The following is a 21660-nucleotide window of genomic DNA, read 5'->3' on the forward strand; positions in this document are numbered from 1 at the left end:
TTTTTTTTGCCCCGCGGGGCCCTTTTAAAGCCTCCACATCAAACCTAGGGGGTCAGGGAGGATCTACTATGCCCCCTTATGGTCATTTACCCCTTTGTTTTGGCCTCCTCTTGTCTCTCGATCCTACCGAGAGACAAGATGGCGGCCGCTCCGGACTGTTTAGAATGTTGACAGACACCGGAGAGCCAATCAGCTGCGCTTCGCGAAGTTCCGTTACGCGTCAAGTACGCGAACCGGAGCGCTGTTACAGATATATATCTTTTTTTGAACGTTAATTTCTCAAAATCCACTGGAGCACATATATTGAGACCTAGCAAAGGCACATCGGGCTAACAGTCCCTACAATTTTGCCAAGTTTCGTGCAAATCCATTCAGCCGTTCGGGCTAAAAGTGAGGCCAACCGCCCTATGGAAATTAACATGGGAAAAACGCGTTTTGGGACCCCCCTTTTTTCTCGGCCCCCCCTTGACGAACCCCCCCCAAATTTTCAGTGGCTGCTCAGAAACAAACTGTTCCATTTTCCTGAAAATTTCAGCCAATTCCGTCCACAAACGACAAAGTTATTAGACATAGAATTTTCAAAAATCCCATAGAGAAAAAATCCTAACTATATATACCTACTGGCGACCGCCAGTAGGTAATATATATATATATATATATATATATATATATATATATAAACACATATATACTCACACACACACACATATATGTATTATACACAGGCTTTTATAAATGTTACGTATAGAACCTGGAGCCTTGCTATGCTATAGGTTCCTAACGGCTATTCTCACTTTTCAAGATGAAATAAGTGATTTGGGTAGGGCAAAACCTATAAAATAGTCTTGTAGGAAGGAGAAAGCGCATAGGTAATCATCTCAGAGTTTGGATTATAAGATCTGGGAGTAGTAGTATTTTTAATAGAAGATGTGGAAAGCTCTGCAATCTATTTAGTATATTGGCGTTCCATCCTTGTTGTCTTTGGTGGTGTGAATGTGGTTCCACGTCTGGATTTTTCTGAGTTTATATGCTAAAATCTTGTCAGGTCTGTCACCTTTTTCTTAATATTTCTGATTTGTGGAAAATGTCTTCCAACAAAAGCTTTCAACAACAGCTGTTCCAATTCACCCTTATGTTTTCTCTGTATGTCTCTGGGAGTGGTCTTTTTTGTGTTGCGACCCTACTTATTGGAGTTGGAACTCTGAGTCTGTCTTCTTTTGTTTGGCTAATATCTTGAAGCTGTCTGTATTAGAGATTAAGTTGTACTCAATTACTGCCTTAGCTGTGTCATAGTTTATGTCCCAGATAACTTCATATTTATTTATTTTATTTTTGTGTTTTATAGAGTGCGAACTAGACCCGAAAGGGTATCAGAGCGCAGGATTGACAAGTGGTATACAAAAGTCTTAGGAGAGGTGGATACATTTGGGATGAAACAGGTAGATGCATTTTACAAGAAACAAACAGTCTCAAATCCAGGGTGGGATGCCCCGATGTGCCGGCTGGATATCATCCGGAAAAATCATGGTGAGGCTGTAATAGGAGGTAGAACAAAGTTGCTGAGGATATTGTAATGCAAGAGTTAGGAGAGGAAATCGCCCATTAGGGAGGTTTTGGCCTCCTTTTTAATGCGTGCCAGAGACTGAATTCTTCAAATGGCGGCTGGGAGTGAGTTCCATATTCTTGGTGCAGCCCCAGAGAAGGCCCGATTGTACTTTCTTTTCCCGCAAGCGTGCTGGTTGGAGCAAGAGGTCTCTGGCAGACAGGGAGTTTCTGGCTCCTCTGGATACCTCAAGTTTCTGGGCGAGAAATGCATCGGAATTAGTGTATAGAGCCTTGTGAGTGATGCAGGCCAGCTTAAGTTGGATTCTGGCCTCGAGAGGAAGCCAGTTTGGAATTTTAAGGTTTAGAGGTCTTAATTGTCATTTCCTTGAAATAATGTTCTGTTTATTTTATGGAAGTTCCTTGAGTTACTTCTAAAAGGCAATTTTATTCATAATCCAGGTTTTGCAGAGGGGGCTTGTGGGCAGTGCTATAGTAAAGGTTAGTCGCACCAGTGCACGGTATCACATTACGTCCAAACCTATGGAGGTGCATATAATGGAGGATGTTATTGATGTCCATGCTAGAGAGAAATCTTTCCATGTAATCATCCTATGTGATATAGAGAGGACTTTAAATGACTGCGATAAAATAGTTTTACTAACGGTTTAGATCCTAGACGGGCCAGTCACATTCATCAGTCTTTACGTTTTTGACCACTATATTCTTTGGTTTTTATTTTTCAACAGATTCAATTTCAGGGAAACAATGTTTTCAAGACTCTGAATTTGTGTACAAATGTATTTCATACTGCAGAGACTGGGGTGGGCACTCTTTTCTACTTCTCATTTTGACATGGTGAAGACTGTAGAGTGTTCCTAAACGTGGAGCTACCAACTTATGTTGTGTGTAAAGGGATGCTTTGATATACCACACCTTTAGAAGAAGGAAATAATTTTTAATAACACTGGTGAAGTGAGTCAGGTTTTCAGACAAACTCTCATACATCAAGACTCAAAACAGTCATAACTTTAACCTTCCCACTGATTTCCTATATTATTTGGTGACATCATCCTTCAAAAAAAGCAAAAATTACATAATTAGTAAGATCATTGATAAACTTAGCACTTTGTTCATACATTCATATGGTTCAATAAAAGCATAATTCAGGTACTTGTGAAAAGTTGCATATTTGCCTTCAAACACATGATGATTAAAGGGCACTTACTTCTAGATCTATGGTCAATCCATAGAGTTGAACTTGTGTTTCAAAACTTATAGAGTGAAGTTCATCAGTCACAAAATGAGGACCCTGAGGAATACATTGCAAATGTGAATTAATGCTATCCAAATATTATATGTACACCCACTTTACTGGCACCATTGAGATCCATATGACACTTATGTATACAGGTCTTCATTTTACAGATCAGATGAGCAAATTAGAAAACTCTGAGGCTGAGTCGAATTAAAGATGATTAAAACATTTAGTGAGTCACCACAAACTTCAAGCCATTTTACGTCAACAAACTCCGATCTAACAATTCTCGTTGTCACTTGACCATCAGCGAATGGGTGACTATTATTTACTGCTTCCAGAAACAACAACATATCTAAAAGTTAGCTAGAACTTTAATACACTGTGATGCTGTGTACCTCTCTTTTCTTTATACTAAGTGATTACATTAATAGTTTAGTATTCTCTGTTCTAGCTATCCATCCACTCTTCTTTGCTGCAAATTATAAACATGTATACCCTATCCAACCTCGTTGAGTTGTGCTCAAGACCGCGCTTCCGCGATCTAAAATACTTGTCTCTTTTTCCATTCCATATGTTTTCCTACATATCTCTCTGTCAGATAAAAAAGCTAGTGGCACATCTATGACACTATGTTAACATTGATGTATCAGTGACATTTGTCCATAGGATCTATTCAATCTCTAACGAAGAGAAGCAAGGACAATCATTCCCTCTGTAAATCAGTTAAGTTATGCATATTTTGTCTGATTCCTTTTAGGGACTGTTTGTACTGCTAAATAAATGTATATTTTGCTGCTTATAAATAATCTAAGGAATTCCATTAAAGGAACCGCTCTTTAGTCAGTATTGGTTGTAGAAAGTCCTTTTGTTTCTTTCCTGTGAATTCACACATAAGTCAATATTCTTTTTAAGCTAGAACCACGTTAAAATTTAAGTTTTTGTATTTATTTTTGGATTGAAGAATTTTATAAGGCACTACTTGTTAGTTTTTGGCTACTTTCGAGAGAGGTAGGAAGAGAGCAACACCTTAGCAGGAGGATTTGTCCAGACAGATATGCAGTGTAGTTGTAGTATCAGATGTAGGACGAGGACATTCCAGTGTTTAGGGGCCTAATTCACAGAGGTATTTTCGGATGTAAGCGTATATTTATAGCTGAAAATACCCCATTTACGCCTGCTAGGAATTCACCAAATGATTCCTATCAGGCATAAATGGACTTCTCCACCAGAAATGTGGAAAAATATGCAGTAGTACATCCTAACTAAAGGGATGGGAAGGTGGTGTTTACCGAGTAAGTATATGAATGCCCACAATCAAATACATTGATCTGACATATATCTGATCCCTCTATTTCCACCTTGGAATTGGTTGGAAAGATACTCCAACCAATGGCTCGAAGAACTCCCTTCCAAGGTAGTAAAAGGTATGACGTTTAGTAGTAGTGTAAGGGAAGGATGTTCTCTGCAAGGAGAAATGTTTCCCACTGAGAAAAAATGTGCATTTGCACAGTGGGTTTCATTGTTCCTGGCAGGAAAGCCTACAAGACATGTCGCATGACATTCTTGATTAGAGGCTTTAAAACCTATGCCTGGTTCAGCTTGAGGGGCCCGTTTCTAAGAATGTTTGTGAAATACAAATAAAAATAAAACATAAAGGTAGGTTCAAGATCAGATGTATATTCTGCACTTTTGTGTATCAGGTCATAGACCTTAGAAGCCTGCCTCTGATTAATGTTATGTCACAGTATGAGCCATGAGGTATTTCTGATTGTGTACTTCTTGTATCTGTATGTAGACTATAAATTACAATGAAAAGACATTCTAGGTTGACATAGAGCATGAAGAACGAGAGGAAACCTGTGAAAACTCATACCTCATTTCCCTGTTTTCCAGCACTGGACTTGTTTTCTTTGGTTTTCTGGAAGAATATAAATTAAAGTTAACACAAATACTACGTTTACACATAATGTAGATAAAAAAAGTATTTGAATTTATTATAAATATGGTACCGAAAACTTGAACATCGTGCTTCTCTGTTTACCCCAGGACAGGTACAACATGGCCACTGAATCAAAGTGCAAGATATGTCTGTCTGTTTCATCATTATGTCTCAATTCTTGACTGGGGGGCCCCACTTTAAAAAACAAAAAAAGTACTTTACATTATTGCCATTTCACACATAGACCCAGATAACAAGGATGGTGTAAATACTTATACAAAGGGTATTGTGGAAATACAACAGTATTCTGAGTTGTGGATGGAGATGGGGAATTGAAATTAAAGTGGGAATCATATTTACTGCTCTTGGTTCCCAAGAATTGCCGTATTTCTGTGACATTCCCAGCTGTAAAATTTAACCATTATATAGCTGGGGAAAAAGTCACGTCCCCGAACGAACGAGGAATGTTTGCGGCAAGTTGGCGGTCTAGCACTACACAGCAGCGCAGTACCGCAGGTCACCACTTGACCACTTCCGGGTGACACCATTAAGTACCCGATGGTTTCCTAACACTGGCGCTTCTAATACTGCTTCGTACGCTGGTGCTGGTGCACGCACAGTTTCCGAGACTAGCACGTGAGCGCTGGAGCGTGTTACCGCTTCCCTTCCTTGCTCGGAGTCAGCACGGTGAGCGCTGGAGCGCAATACCGTACCTTGCCCTGCATTTCCCCAGGTAGCGCTGGAGTGCGTTACCGCTTCCCTTCCTTGCTCAGAGACAGCACGGTGAGCTCTGGAGCGCAACACCGTACCTTGCCCTGCATTTCCCCGGTAAGCGCTGGAGCGCGTTACCGCTTCCCTTCCTTGCTCTAAGACAGCATGGTCAGCGCTGGAGCGCAACACCATACCTTGCCCTGCATTTCCCCAGTAAGCGCTGGAGCACGTTAACGCTTTCCTTTCCTTTGTCCTCGGACAGCATGGTGAGTGCTGGAGCGCAACACCCTGCCCTTGCCCTGCTTTTTGCTTCATCATCTCTAGTCCTACCTTTCCCCAGTGAGCGCAGGAGGGCATTACCATTTCTCCTTGTTTTTCAGGCAACACCGGTCAGTGCATCATTGTTTCCTAATGGTGAGCGCAGGAGCGCGTCGCCATTCATGACCCTGTTTTTTCCTGGTAAACGTAGGAACGTGTTACCGTTTCTTGCCCTGATTAATAATTCCTCGGTGAGAGCAGGAGCGCTTCACCTATACTTCCTTGCCTTATACAGGATACCAAGCGCAGGAGCGCACTGTTACTTTCTTCTTACCACATTCAGGGATTACCTGGACTCTTCCTTTCCTTCAGGTGACTATGGTTTCAATATATCTTCCTGTTCAGGGAACGCATGAGAAATAGTGTGCATACTGTTTTTTACAGCTGGTAATTGTTTGTGGGTTATCATTCTTTCAGGTTCCAAGGCAGGAAGACATATTCACCCAGGAGGGTCCTTTATTGTTTCACCATACATTCAGGCACATCCCTACCAGGATTCTACGCCCCGGTCTGGTACTATTGAGGTAGGACAAGGGAGTAGGTGGGAGACTGTGGAGGCTATTCATGTCATCCCTGCGAGATTACTCTACAGGCAGACAGTAAGGCTTGTGGGGTCCTTGACAGAAAATATCAAAGGTGGTGGCAGTACTGGAAATGCAGTATTACTGCAACTTGTTTGTATGGTCCTTCCGGGAGGAAAGTTTCATACCTTTCACAATTAAGTATTTATACTAAAAATAAGCAAGTCATAATTTTACAACCAAGACTTTTATCCACTGTTAAGAGGGTTAAGACCAGCATCTTGTTTCAGTGGGTAAATTGTAACTTATCTTCCCCTGTTGACCTCAACACAAAAACATTTAAAGATATTAATTTTTAAAATACGTGATGAATTTTAGTTAGCTTCATGCCTTTCAAAGTACATATCCCTTGCTCTGTATACTGAAATGTATTTAAAGTGTTTTATGAAGGGAGGAGTATATCGCCTTTCAGTTACGTTTGGGTGCTTTTTTTTATTAACTAGATTGGAGATATTTTAGAGCCTAAAATATTAGTTATTAAATGTTAGATATTTGAGATGCATATACAATGACGTGATTGTGAGGGTTAGACAAAGGGTTGAGTGATGAGCAACGTAGCAAGCAGGAATTCGATATTTAAGATATAAATTGAAAATATAAAAATTGGAATCATATGTAGAAAACTTTATTATTTTTGACTATTGGATGCATAATTAAAGATTATTTTTGTATATTCAAATGGCCATATAAATTGAAAGGAATTATTAAATTATATCACTAAATTGTTATACCTTCAAATTCAGGAATCAATAGTGTGTTGTTTTAATATTGACCTATTTTGTCTTTTTTATTTTGTTTACCTTTAGCTTTGAGAAAGTGACAGATGTCACAAACATTTGTTGGAATAGGCATGGCCTTGATGGAAATGAGATGCATAACTGTGTTGTAATCTAAACCAGCATTTTCTGAGTGGCAAAAGTACAATCGAATTATTCTCTATTGTAAATAAAATAAATATGTTTAAGAAAACTGACATTGCAAAAAACAATATAATTTTTTAATTAAGAAAAATCATTACATGAGACTGTTTTTGGAATACAACATAAATTACGCCTAAACCATTTTTTGTTAAAATTAATTACACATACATTGCGTGGGCAGGTGTGCAACAGAAGGTGCATCAACGCTGGGATCATACATGGATTACATGTTTTATTTTAATTCATTTTGACAAATAGGATCATGCTTGTTTTTATGGTTCTTTCACAGCATCTTGCAAAATATGATATCTGCCTATGAATATTACTCATCTTTGGCACATTGGCTTAAGAGTAGAGTCTTAGCTTCAATTTCCTTCCTTCAATACCACAGTTGTTGGTAACTATGAATTCAAAAAGTATCAATTTTCCCATTTACTACATCCACCTATCAAACCTTCATATGTAACTATCACTGTTTATGTTTTCTTTTACATATTTTTACATCATTAAAGTCCAACATGTTAACAACATTCGTACAGATTGATCATTGTGTAATATAAAGCTTTTCTTGGAATCTGGTTTAACGTGTCATAGGGTGGGCGATAATCTTATCTATAAGCAATATTGTAATATGACAAAAACATAATTAGTATACAAAGACAGTTATTACAGTGAGGTAATTTCTGTAGAGCCACTCACAAAGGTATCATGATATTCATAAATATGTAGTGCCATCAGAAACCATCTCCATTACAATATTATAAATGTTTTCTTCAGCAAGAGCAAAAATTAGTACTAAGAGTATTTAAATCCTCCTTGAAGTGAAAGGCTAACTCAATCACTTTCTGCTCTCTCTATGGAACTAGTGCCCTGCGGTAATTGGGAAGAAAGTGCTTTGGGCTTGCCAAAGCCGTCTGAGTCTGCTTCTTGTGTCCTGAATGTACTTTAATGTTAAAGAAGGGGCTTCAGATGTTGCGTGGCCCCCATCTGCAAAATGCATTGTATCAGCGCAATCTCAAGGGGGAGGTTCCTTGTTTGCATATGGGATATATCCCATGCGAATAATTGAACACCTTTGCCCTTGTGCCTACTCCATATGACAGACATGGACCCCAGTGCAAATTGGGTGTTGGGATGTGCAACTATGAGGAAGCAAACAATCAGCAGACTTCTTAAGCCCTCCTCTTGTGAAGGGGTGATGGGGTGGCAGGTACCCTCCTCAGGCAGATGCAGTCACTCATTGTACTGCCTGCAGTACTATCTCAGCCCTTCCTTTATACAATGCAGGTCCCTCTGTTTACATAAGTGGTAAGTTGTCATTGAAACCTAATTATAACTTTCCTGCTAAAACAGCATATTTTATATATAAACCTTTCAAGCTTTCCACTTCATAAAGCTCACAAATTGTTTTAAGAAATCACAGTTGTAAGTCAGAGCAGTTTGCAGAAATTAAGGGAAACATAGTAGACTACTAATCAAAAATCATGGCAAATTCAGTCAATCATTTGTAGTTATCATTTTAATCTGAGAGATGCTTGAGAGGATCACATGTAATTCTAGTTTGTCCAAAAGGTTCCTATTTATTTTAATGTTCTTTCACCAAACCTTGTAAAAGAGTATATCTATGAAAACCATCCTGGTTCAGTACATTTTCTTAAAAGTGGGTGTTTGGTTATTCCTGACTATTCACAGATTGCTTCATCTTGTTACGATTCTCTCCATTACTACAGCTCTTGTTGAATATTCTGAACCAAATAATATTAATGTGCCCATATTCAAGCGATAAGCAATTTTTTAAAAAAAAAACATATAGCATGTATACCTACATACCAGATGTTGGAACTCTGCTGAAAGGCTCCCATTTGCAGACTCTTCCATGTTCATCACTTTTATATGTGTTCCACAGAGGAAAAATCTACGGCTGCAAGAAAGTGATAAGCAGTTAGATCACAGTAAGTCAAATTTCTTGCAGGCCTATTTTGTCAGATGTGTGTTTACCATTCACAAACTGCTCTGGATCATTGAAGAGGGTGAGTTTACCATCATCTTTTTAGATCCATTGGTGGCAAAAGGAGAGCATATACATTCAGTCTCTTAGTCACAGAGATGGTACTCATAATAGTTTTGAACTGGGGTTAGGTATGCTGATGCACATCCATAAAACATACCCACAAAATCTTGCTTTATAAATGCATGCCTTCAGCCTAACAAGTTCAAATTCTGGGATGTTACAATTTTGCTTTTTATTGTAAAAGTTGTGATAACCATTTTAGAGAACGTTTGTGATAATGCCTCTTTTTATTGGTTGTTGACAGGTCTGCCTTTTATTGATGTTGTTGGTGGAGGAGATGAGCATCATGGCCCACTCACGGCTTCACCTTTGGGGGCGCAATTCATGTGCAATAACTATATTACAGAGTTGGCAAATGCAATTCTGTAACCGTGTTTCACTCAGTCTTTTTATTGCAATTACATATTGTTGTTTGGCTATATCTTTGGAACTCCAAAATTGGAATGTTGCCTATTTTTATGCAGATTTGTCCAGGTGAAATAAGTTACAGAGGAGTAAAAAAACGAGGCATTTTCTGTGCTATAATTGGAAGTTTAGATGTTGCCACAAAAACGTGATTTACACCACAGTGTAAATCACGTTTTTGTGGCAACACAAATAGGAATGTACCCAGAAAGGCTTCTTTTAATCATTTGGTATAAAACTGTTCAGTAATTTGTGAGTTTCGAAGTATTTGAAAAAGTTGTTGGGTGGGCATCGAAGAATTTAAATTTTGAGATATCTTGGCAGTTAAAGTTGCGGATTTGACACTTGCGGTGTTCTGTCAACTACATTAAAAATGTTCATGAAATGTGATTAGCTCGTAAATGTCTTGATTTATATTGCAATTTATGATTATTAAATCACTTCACAGATGTAATCCTTTGTAACCCATTTCTGGTTAAATATCTTTTGTCTAACTACTACACATGAACAAACAGCATGGCATAAATATATATACAGATCTGTTGGGGGTAATCTGCTATTTATTACCACGGTTGGGGGAGGAGAAAGCTTCCCCTCGCCCTCAACAATGGTAATAAATAGCAGCCTAGGCCCTCTCCACATTGAACAATGGTAATAATTTACATATTACACTCTGTGAATCTAAGCATGTGTACACAATACAGGCGAGTACTGGAGCATATGTGCCAAGCCCAGGTAGCAAGTAGATTGGTCCTCTTCTCCATAACGTCTAATAGACTATTGTCAAAATCCTAAACTCAGAGATCCACACCATTATTGCGGAAGGGTTTACTGTGACATGTTTAATTGAATGATTGTACATGTTTTAAGTATATCAGACTGGCAACGTGAATTTCCTTACCGTAGTTTATTTAAGTGAATAATTATGTTTTCTGGCATTACATTTAATATGTTTTGATTGACATTTGATTATTATACAAATATAATTTAGATTGTTGATTCAGGAGCTCGACTATTTAGTATAATGGAAAATCACAACTGTGAGACAGGGTGAAAGGTTAGCATGTTGCAACAGTGTGTAGGTCAACAGTATTGACACAATGAGGAATAGAAAGGAGAGTAGATGAGATTTGAGGCGATTTCTGGATTTGGGGAATAATATTCATCTTACCTTAGGTTTAATGATGTGTCCCTGAAATAAGAAATCAAGAACATTCAGAACTCAGTTAATACACATCAACTTCATAGCGCAAGTGTATTTCATTACTATTAACACAAATACATTTTACCCAGATTTAAACCAATTTCACATATGCACAATATTTTAACGCCTTTGCTCACAGCACATAGACACAAAAAAGTAGGTATGGGGTGGGGGCTAAAAAAATGAAATGCATGTGCTTAGACTTTTGATCTTTGATAAAGTAATGTATTAGTTCACAGCTGAGATAGGTTTGGGCTTGACAATAAACAATACATGTAGATTATAGAAGTGGTGGTAAACTTTAAGGATAATAGGGTTGCCCAGCTAATTTGTAATCAGAGCCTAGGGATTGGTGGTGCCGGCTTTGGAGTGGTAGATTTGTCCTACTTTTACCCGAGATCAGTAAGCAACCATTACAGTATAAACCCGGTTGGTAGAGGGAGGTGTAATTTTACCCCCTCCGGGAATGCTTTTTTCCCCATGGCCTACCAGCCAGCCAGTTGCATGGCAGGGATCATATGGGAGGTTGCCAGGATACTGATATGAAACTCCCCACGGGTTGGGTCACCTGTCCCCGGATTCGGGCCCTTTGATGGAGTCTTATGCTTTGGAGTCTACTAATACCAGCCTGATACCCCCCCTAGTTGTCTGTAGTCCCCAAGTATGGGATATTAATCAGGGTGCTGGGTGTAGTCAAGGAGCAAGTTCATCGGACTCGGGCCCTTTGATGGAGTCTTACATTTTGGAGACTACTAATACCAGTCTGTTATCCCCCCTAGTTGTCTGTAGTCCCCAAGTATGGGATATTAATCAGGGTGTTGGGTCTAAGCAAGGAGCAAGTTTACCTCGGATACCCCTTGATGGGGAGTGGGTCCTCAACCTTGCACCTTACAGCGAGCCAGCTGTGGCGAATCCAGTTTTAAGGATTCTCAGCTGGAACGTTGTGGGCATTTCGAGGAACCCTGCTGTACCGGAATGGAATACCTTTGTGGAGGGTTACCCTATTTGTATTTTCCAAGAAACCTGGAGTAGGGAGCCTTGCCACAAGGTAGGCTATTCGTCTTTTTTTTTACCAGCACTACCATCTCCTTCCGGGAAGGGCTGCCTTTCAGGAGGCCTCCTCATATGGGTCGCCATCTCACTTGGCTGTCAAGTTACTCAGTTAGTGTCAAACTCTTTTGACCTTCCGAGTATATCACTTAAGGGACCCAGGAGAGGGCTGAACCTAGATATCCATAACATCTATGCTAGAAGTACGAAGGGAGGTTCGTGCTCGTCCACAGTTACAGACTTGGAATCCTTGCTTAGGCAGGGTACTGGTAGTTCTCATGTCCTGGTCGCAGGGGATTTCAATTGCACGTTTGAACCCCTGGGATTGGAGGACACCGTGGGGACTGTCGATGAAGATATTAGGAGAGGAATACCTTCTCTAACCTTACCCCCTATTAGAAAGTGGTCCCAAGTGGCAGTCCAAATATACTCCCTAAATATAGAATTTGGTCTTAGGGCGGTGAATGGAAGGACGACCTCGGATGTATCTGCAGCGCATACTTACAATAGGGTGGACCACACGTCCAGGATAGATTACATCCTACTTGACGTTAAAGTTTGGGGTTATCTACAGGATATGGAGGTACTCCCCTCGGTCGAGAGCGACCATAATCCCTTATCTCTTGCCCTCCGCCCCTTGTGGAGGGGGAGTTTGGGGATGCCTAGGTCCGATTTGGCGCCTGCCCACCAGGAAGTTTATCCTTCCAATTGTGGTAGACGACTAAAGTGGAGTAAGCTCAGTATGGATGAAAAGAAAGTGTCAGCTATTGCAGCTCTCTTAGACACTGTACAGTCCCAACTGGACCTAATGCCCCCTGTCCGAGGGAGTCTCAGTGCTATTTTGTGACACCACCAAGGCTCTGAGCGAGTTTTTTCTTCTCCCAAGTAAGGCATCTCGAGCCGTTAATTGGGAGAATATGCCGACGCATATGGTTGGTACACCAAAAAATGTAGGGAGAAGAAGCACTCCTTGATAGGTGCTGTTAAAAGTAAATCCTTGGCTGCCATTAGATTGGCAAGGAAAGAGTACTCGCAGATCACCTCTGCAGCCAAGAGAGAATGGGAGGATAGGTTTTGGTCGGATGTTAGGAAAGCAAGCTTAGACAGGGATGGCAGAAGTTTCTGGAACCTTATAAGATCTAGAGATAGGCCAGATAGCACCTTGATGACGTGCAACATCCCTGCCCAGAGCTGGTTCAACCACTTCTCGTCTCTCTACACATCCACTGAGTCAATTACTCTCTCCACACTCTCTCTGGCTGTTTGTCCATTGGGCTCGGAGTTTGTTTCCTTCACGGCTAGAGAGGTGGAGGATGTGATCAAGACTTTGGTGCCCTTGAAAGCAGCTGGGCCCGATGGGATACCAGGTGACCTATTACGGGCAAATCCTAAGGTTTGGGGGAAGATTGTTTCTTCATTGCTAAATGCCATTAGCAAAGGTGCGCCAGTACCGGAATCATGGAAGGGGCAGAGGTTGTCCCGATATTCAAAAAAGGGTGTCGGGACAACCCTGCCAACTACAGGCCTATACGTCTGATTGACTCTTCCCAAAAAGTGGCAGGGAAGGTTATTCTGGGAAGGGTACTCCAGTGGGTGGACGACAACCACATTCTGTCGGACCTCCAAGCCGGATTTCGTTCTGGCACCGGGACTATCGAACAGGCCTTCAGATTGGCTCTCTTACACTGGAAGGTGGTGGTGCTAGGCGGGGGCAGTCTTTATTTGGCCTTTATAGACCTTAAGACTGCCTTCGACCTGGTTCCTAGAGAGAAACTATGGAGGGTCCTGCTAGATCTGGGGTTGCCCGTGTATATTCTCTCCCTCTTGGTAAAATTACATTCCGGTAATTTTGCGCAGGTGCGTTGGGGTACGAAGGGCGAAAAAACGAATAGGATCCCTGTGGGTAGGGGCATCCGTCAGGGATGCGTGTTAGCCCCCACTTTGTTTTCTCTTTATGTAAACGGTGTGGTTGAGCACTTGCTAAGAATTCCCTCGGACGCTCCATCCCTGCCGGGCAAACGGATTCCTAAACTGCTTTTCGCAGATGACACTCTTCTTATCTCAAAGTCCCCTATGGGGCTCCAGAGCCTGCTGAATAGTTTTCAGGAGTTTTGCCTGCTGAGGGGGCTGGTAATCAATACTGACAAAACTAAGTTCTTGGTTATGAATCCCCCAAAGAAACTTGGACATCCCCCGGCTTGAATTCCGATCCATTGGAGAGGGTGTCTGAATTTGATTACCTGGGCATTCGCCTCAATGATTCCTTTACCTGGAATCCGCACATTCAAAAAATGCTTCTGGGCCACAAAAGGGTGGGAGGCACCTTACTTAAGGAACAACGATCCTCCACAAGTAAACCCATAGCCCCTGTAGTGGAAATTTATAGAGCTAGAGGGGTTAGTGCCACACTTTATGGGGCAGAGCTGTGGGGTACCTGCAACCTGGATGTACTAGCAAGATCGGAGAGCAAATTCTTGAAAGATCTGATGGCTCTCCCTTGGAGTACACCTACTGTACCAGTGTTACTGGATCTAGGTTGCAGATCCATTAAAGACCAAGCACAGCTCTGCCCTCTGCTGCTTTGGGCCCGGCTGTGGCGAGTGCCCGAACTAGCCTCTTACGCGGAAGCACTATCAGAGGTTATGGCCATGATAGGTTGGTCCAGCATTAAATGGTTGAGAGATGTTAAATGGTTATTAGCGGAGATAGGGTTAGCAGACGCTTGGGCAGCGAGATCCGCCCCACCCAAAGTTTTGATCAAAAAGCTGTACTGGAATTGGGTCTCATCTAAACTACATTCAGACCCACAACAGTGTAATTCCACTGTAGCTTTTATGAGGATCAAAGACGTGGTGGCCTATGAACCCTACCTAGATACTATCTCCATTCCTCTTGACCGCACTTTGTACTTTAAGTTCAGAGTGGGGACTCTCCCAGTAGGTGATGTAGTTGCCTGCTGGAAATTGCCCTATCAAGTCTCTCCTTTCTGCGCGTTTTGTCCCTCCCGTGTAGAGTCGGTAGCCCACATCCTTTTTGAATGTCCGGACTAAGGTGTTCCGAGGAGCCGGTGGCTCAAACCTCTATGCAGACTTCTAGGCACCCGCCAGCATTTAGTGGCATTGCGTATTTTAATGTCTGACACTTCTACTGTGATTGTATGTGCTGTGTCAAAATTTTTAAAATGGTCTTGGTTGATCCGTGCAAGAAGGCTTTCTTTATCAATTTAATCCTGTCTTAAACCGTTTTTTTACACTTTTTGGGTTTTTAATTCTCTGTATGCAATTATAATGTGATTGTTTTTCATGTTGTATTTTGTATTCTCTGTACACGCTTTTATGGTATTTTTATATATCGAAATAAAGCCTATCAATCAATCGATTATAGAAGTAGAAGTAATCCTATGCACAGGTTTACATTCACAAACCTTTCAAGATTAAGATCTGTAAAGCAGCACGTTACAGTTTTTTGGCAAACTCCTGGGAAAGTCAGACAACTTTTTATAAGTGTGGTATTCACGCATCGCGGAACTGTTCATTACAATTCCCCTAGGGGAATTCCAGCTTCTCTATGCAATTGCACGTTTCTTCTCTCTACATTGAAAATAATTTTCCATGAAAAACCCATTTCGGATACTCTGTCCCCCTTCCCATCCTGGAAATAATTTACTGCAGTCCTTGGCATGAGAAAAACTTCTACCATTTGCAGGATGGGAAAGGATTGGAGGGAAGTTTATGAATCACAACAACAAACGTTTTCTTGGGTTTCCAAAAACTCTCAAGGCATAACGTTTCTTGAAACGATCACTTACGTAGGATTTATACAGGAGGAGGGTGGGCGCATACTGCCTCACATCCCAGCACTCAGTTTCCCCTGATGCATCATAGTAAATGCAGTGCATGATAACACTTAATTCGGTGTCAGGCTTTAGTTTTTCACCCTTGTTGTTGTAGCCAGTGATGTGTATCTCTAGACATGTGTTTCAGGATAGTTGTCCTTCTTCAGTAGAGAGCAACACATTCTTTTTGGGGGTGTTGGAAATTCTGTCCAAAGTCTTCTCATGTCTCTGTACCACTCGCTGGCTGCAGATGCATCAACAGAGCTCGTCAACTCATTAGCTCAAGGGAGCCTTTTCAAATAGGAGGAGGGTGAGCGCACATTGCTTCACATCCCAGTGCTCAGTTTGCCCCGATGCATCATTGTAAATGTAGTGCATGATTCGGTGTCAGGCTGTAGTGTTTCACCCTTGTTGGTGCAGCCAGTGCTGTGTATCTCTAGACACGTCTCCTGCTCCCAGCGAGTGGTACAGAGACCTGAGACGTCTTTGGGCAGCATTTCCAGCACCCGTGCTCACGTGCAACCAGCCCAGAAATTCTTACCTCAACTGTGCAGCAGCTGAACTTTCTTTAAAAGGAAGACTCTGGCAGTCAAAGTTTATTTTCACAGAGTTCGCAGTGAATGAGACTCAGGTAGTGAGATTCACACACGGCAGAAGTCTATCAACCAGGTAGATTAATGCTCAAAAAATCCTAAGGGATTAAATGAGCAGAACACATTTCTCACAGGTGTATAATGTGTCAGGTTTTACAGGGCCATTGTTGAGAGGAACACTCCTTTCAACTGATGTGCTCGTGGCCTGCATATGGGATGCAGCCGGAGTGACAACTATTCTCAGCCACAGCAATAGCAGGGGCTTGTGTGTAGCAGAGGTGATTCAGGATAGTGCATGCCTTCTTTAGATTCAGGGGATCGACTCCGTTCCCCAGAAATAATCATAAAATGATTGAGCATGAAACATCTCATGCGTGGTGAGATATCATGGGAAGGGACAATCAATCAATCAATCAATCAGGGATTTTATAGAGCACGCCACTCACCCGTGAGGGTCTCAAGGCGCTGGGGGTAGTGGGAAGTGAAGCTCCGGTCAGTCGAAAAGCCAGGTCTTGAGGTTCTTCCTGAAGGTGTGCAGGGTAGGGGAGCTTCTGATGTTGACAGGGAGCTTGTTCCAGGCCTTGGCTGCGACATATGGGAAGGCTCTTCCGCCTGCGCTGCTTCTGCGGATGCGGGGGGGTTTCGGCGAGGTCGGTGGAGTGGAGGATCTTTTTGGGTACGTGGAAGGAGACTCTCACGTTGAGGTATTTGGGTCCGATGTTGTGAAGGGATTTGTAAGCATGGGTGAGTAGTGATAGAGCACACACAGCACTCTAAACTGTATGATGCATTATACTCTTGGTTTAAACGCATTTATCTGTATTTGTATCATGTGCAGTGTATTACGTTTATCAAATGCATTTATTCAACATTCTAAACATAGAATCATAAAATGTATCTTTAAGTAGGATTTATATATATTAGAGACACTATCATTCCTGTATGCATAAAGTACAAAATGACATTATATTCATATCAATGTAATTGTGTGTTGTTTAAGTTGCCTGTACAGTGGGCCCAAAGCTGCAGGTTGTTGATAGTTTCGAAACCCTTGGTAGCTAAAAGAAATAATTAAATGAATTGTTTTTGTGAACAAGAACAGTATGCTCTCATCCCATTGCAGGTACAAGAATTCAACTTCGTTATTTTTAGTTTAAGGAGATAACCGGAATGTCTTTGAAGAGTCTGAGAAGCGAGAAGGGAGGAAACCTTCTGTGCCTGGCCTATCTGCACTCCAAGGCCACTCAAAAGAAAAGTAGACATAATTAAAGCAGCAATGGAAATTCACCACAACCTTTGAAAGTGAAATGATTTGTCATGTGATACATTTAGGAGGGGGCTGAGTTTGTCCTTTTTGTATTATGCACAGGGACAGAGACATCAGACTTCTACAGTTTCGGAGGAGAAGAAGCATCCTAAGAGTGAGCTCCCTAGCCTTTAGCTATTTTCACCCATTTGACGTGAGTACTTTTTAGGAAGTTGACACGTGCTGACACCATTGGGAAATGAGATAGGGGGAAGCAGCCAGAAATATCACCAATGAGAGTAATGTAGGGAAAGGTAATTTATGCTTTCCTTCCTAATGAAAAAGGACTTGGATTCCGCCTCCATCTTGTGTTGTATACTAATTTTGGAGTTCATTACTTTGTGCCTTCTATGCCGAATTAATTATATGCATAGATTTGGCTCTGTATTGATTTTTATGTACCTATATTTGCTGATTCTCTGATGCATGAATATCCAATTATTTTTGGCCTAATAGTAAAATCCATACACTAGAATTCGTAGTCCATGGTCTTTTAGGCATGACTAAATTTTAAGTATAATTTTGTAGTGTTTACTCCCCTCAACTACTTTCAACAGGCAAATAAAAGACCATCAATGCTAAATTTGGAAGGGACTGCAAGGACTAAATTTAGCGTAATCAGTAGTTTGAAGGTTACTCTCTTCTCATCCATTTTATTTTGGGTTGAATCCCATAAAGAACAATATGGAAACTGCAGCATTCAGCAAGTGTCTGTAAACAAGATAATTCCTGGACTATCTCTCTCATTATAGGACTTCATGGCTTTACCTTTAACGTAGGTGCTAAAAGGGTAGTATTTAAGTGTTAATGTATAATACTAACCTCTGTGTCTTTAATACATTTTAGATTATCTTCACTTTTTTTAGGGAAGTGTGATTATTCAATATAAAAAGCAGAGTATTTCCTTGCTGTACTGGTTAACACAGAACTTACTTGTCAATGGTTGCTTTTACTCTTAGCTGATAATTCAGTTCGGGTAATTTGATCACAAGTCTGAAATTACAAGAAGGAGACTGTGAATTGCTACATCAGATATATAATAATACAGTGGCTAACATACACATATACGTTCATTAAGAAGAAAATGGGAGACATCAAATTCAATAGCAAAAGTGAGTAAGTATACTGTTTTAAATATTGCTTACTGTCCTGCTTCAGCCTGGTGGTACACGGCCCTTGGATGACAGCTTTTAACATTCACAGGTATCGTACTGACTTCCGCCTTTATAGTTTGAAGACACAAACTAAAAAATGTCCTTCATTTGAACACCAGTGCAGTTTTTAGCATTACTTTTAGAACAATATAGATAAGAGGCTCTGCAGGGAAGCAGAAGGAAGCTGTCCCCATTTTATGTGTAGGTGAGGGAATATAGAAAGCCTGTCTTAATTGCCTCCCTGTTTCGAATCCATACGTTGGAGCTGAAATCTTCAGTTACAAGTGACAAAACAATGACAAAACAACATGGAGAAATAGGGCCTGGGATTAGGCAATTTTGAGGAACTGAACTGACTCTTCTGGTGGTAAAAGAAAATGGTCTGTATGGGTGGGATTTTCACTTTAGCAATTATTTTTACGTGATTTTGCTAAATCAGTTAATTGCATTTGACAGTGCAGATCAGGACATTCTTCTGTGTGTGCTTGATGCCATAATCCTTTAGGAGTCTCAGGTGTGGTGCTGAAAGGGTCAGGTCTTTTTTGACAGTCAGGAGCAGCAAGGTGAGCATGAGATCAGTTTATCAGAACCAGGATGAGTTGCAAGGTTAGGCATGGCTCAGTTATCATGCCGGTTCCTATCTTAGAGCAGATTCATTACTATAGTCGGTGGTTATAGAGGTCAGCATAAGACACAAAGATCTTATGTAACATCCACCTTGGCTCAGCTAACAGCTATAGGATAACTAATTGCATTTAAAAGATACAATAATCGATGCAAATATCTTTTTATACCTGAAAGGCATAAATCCAGTTAAATGGGGTTGGGGATGGTGATTGGATGATGAAAAGATGCCTTTCCAATGGCCTCGGTAGTGAGTAGATTTTGAAAACTAGTGCCCTAGATTGCACCTCTAGGTATTCTGAATTGAGATTTCTCATAAGGCAGGTGCTGATGAATTGTTCCAGGGTTATCAGGTCTGAACTGCCTCTCACCGATGCTGCTCATGGGACCAACCCAGCCTGAACTGAAACAGCAGGTCCTCAACAAACCAGAACACAAGCAACCTAGGACTGATTTCGTCCTGATAAGGGCTCATCAGCCAAGTATAGCTTGGTCCCAGTGGCACAGTAAGCATGGGACCTACGTCTGGGCATACCTGGCTGATGAGCCCTTATCAGGACAAAACCGATCCTAGCTTGCTTGTGTTTAGTGTGGACCTGGCTTAGCAGTTCTGGCTGGACTGTCCCAATGAGGAACAGGGTCAAGGTGGATTTGCATATGGCAAGGTTCAAACTGAGATGGAATGGTGTACAAAAGAACGATAGGTTTGGACACTACCCCAAGCGATCGTCAGTGGTTGGATAAATTGCAAATATTCTTCCCATCCCCTTGTGCGTGTTTCACGTGAAGGCAGATAGCAAACAGTGTCTATTGAGCGAGTTGTATCATAATGCCTTACCACAAGCATGATCATATTACTACTACAAGTAGATCATTGGTCAGTATCCCTTGTTAATATCTTTTTAAAATGAAGCCCTTTGGGTACTACATAGGTGCAGGCAGGATTCAACCATAGTAGTTTTTGAGCTGTGGCTAATCAGTTTCAAATAATTTGAGTTCTGAGACCTGGCATTCAACTTTGATTAACAGCGCCATCCTGTAAAAAGCATAGTTGCTTAAGTGAGAAATGCCTGGCACTGCTGAGGTAGAGCTAACAAGGTTGCATTATATAAAGAGATCTTATTGATCATGATCTTGCACCATGAGAAGATACGCTTATTCTGGCTGAAGTGATTTTAGTGTCTTAGATGAATTATGTGTTTGAAATAATGTCCCTTTGGCAGGTATTTTATATTTTTGCCCATGTCTGCAATTTAACATGAAGTATATCAATGAACACAAAATTATACTTGACCTTCTGCAATAAATGGTGGTACTGTGGTTTTTATTCTTGACTAGCTTTTGACCGATGCCCACTCAATTTTGTAAGGATTTAGTGGATCTAGTGTAAAGCTTGTGCTGGATATCCCAGACTCTGTAGCCAACTTGTATCAATACGGCAGAGTGATATGGAAAACACGGTCCGCTATATTTTTTTTATTGCTTTTGCGCAGCCCTAATGCAAACAAAGGATGCTTCAGGGTACTGAAAGTTAATGGGAGGAAGGGAACTGAACATAGCGAGTAGAGATGATAACGTCATTCAAGTCCATACTCCTGGCAGAATAGATGGATCTTTAAGGGCATTATTTATAACTGTTTTACGCAATGCAACAAGACACCACTATGTTGCAGGCAGGATTGTTTTTTTTGCCGGAAGGGACACCTTCCTGCACACAAATATTTGAGGCTTTTTGCTCTTTCAATGTGTGGTGCCAAATGCAGATATTTCTCCTCGTTACACCTCTCCTGGGAAGGCATAGCATTTTGACTCACCCGTAGGTAATTCTGGTAATGCGCCATAATCCATGGGTGGATGTGTGGGAACACCCACTCTCCACAAATGGAACACCTGCCTGGGGCAGAGTAACATAAAGTAGCAACTAGCGCTTCCTTCCGTTCCTCAAGATTTACCAATCACCGCAGGGCCATGCAAAATGGCCTTGAGTGGCTTGGTAAATCTTTTTGTGTTGTTCTTGCGTTACCTTGCGTGGCACAAGGATGACACAAAACTTTCATAAACATGCCCCAAAGTGTTTATCCAGTCCTCTAATACCCCCCTCAAGATGAAGAGGCAAAGTTATTCCCAATAGTAGGAGCCTTCACAC

At 41.2% G+C, this 21660-nt stretch overlaps 1 protein-coding gene across 1 annotated transcript in view; it reads right to left on the bottom strand.

Annotated features, from left to right (window-relative positions):
* The window catches only part of LOC144823261 (signal transducer and activator of transcription 4-like), a 754354-nt gene that overhangs the window by 373211 nt on the left and 359483 nt on the right, over positions 1-21660 (bottom strand). Inside the window, exons 10-14 of the mRNA XM_078681615.1 lie at positions 18670-18729; positions 10920-10940; positions 9103-9193; positions 4677-4721; positions 2771-2854 (exon numbers count right to left, since the gene is read on the bottom strand). Of these exons, the coding sequence (XP_078537741.1) occupies positions 2771-2854; positions 4677-4721; positions 9103-9193; positions 10920-10940; positions 18670-18729 (301 nt within the window). The remainder of the gene's footprint in view (positions 1-2770; positions 2855-4676; positions 4722-9102; positions 9194-10919; positions 10941-18669; positions 18730-21660) is intronic.

This window comes from Lissotriton helveticus, chromosome 3_1 (assembly GCF_964261635.1).
Source record: "Lissotriton helveticus chromosome 3_1, aLisHel1.1, whole genome shotgun sequence".
Lineage (NCBI taxonomy): Eukaryota > Metazoa > Chordata > Amphibia > Caudata > Salamandridae > Lissotriton > Lissotriton helveticus.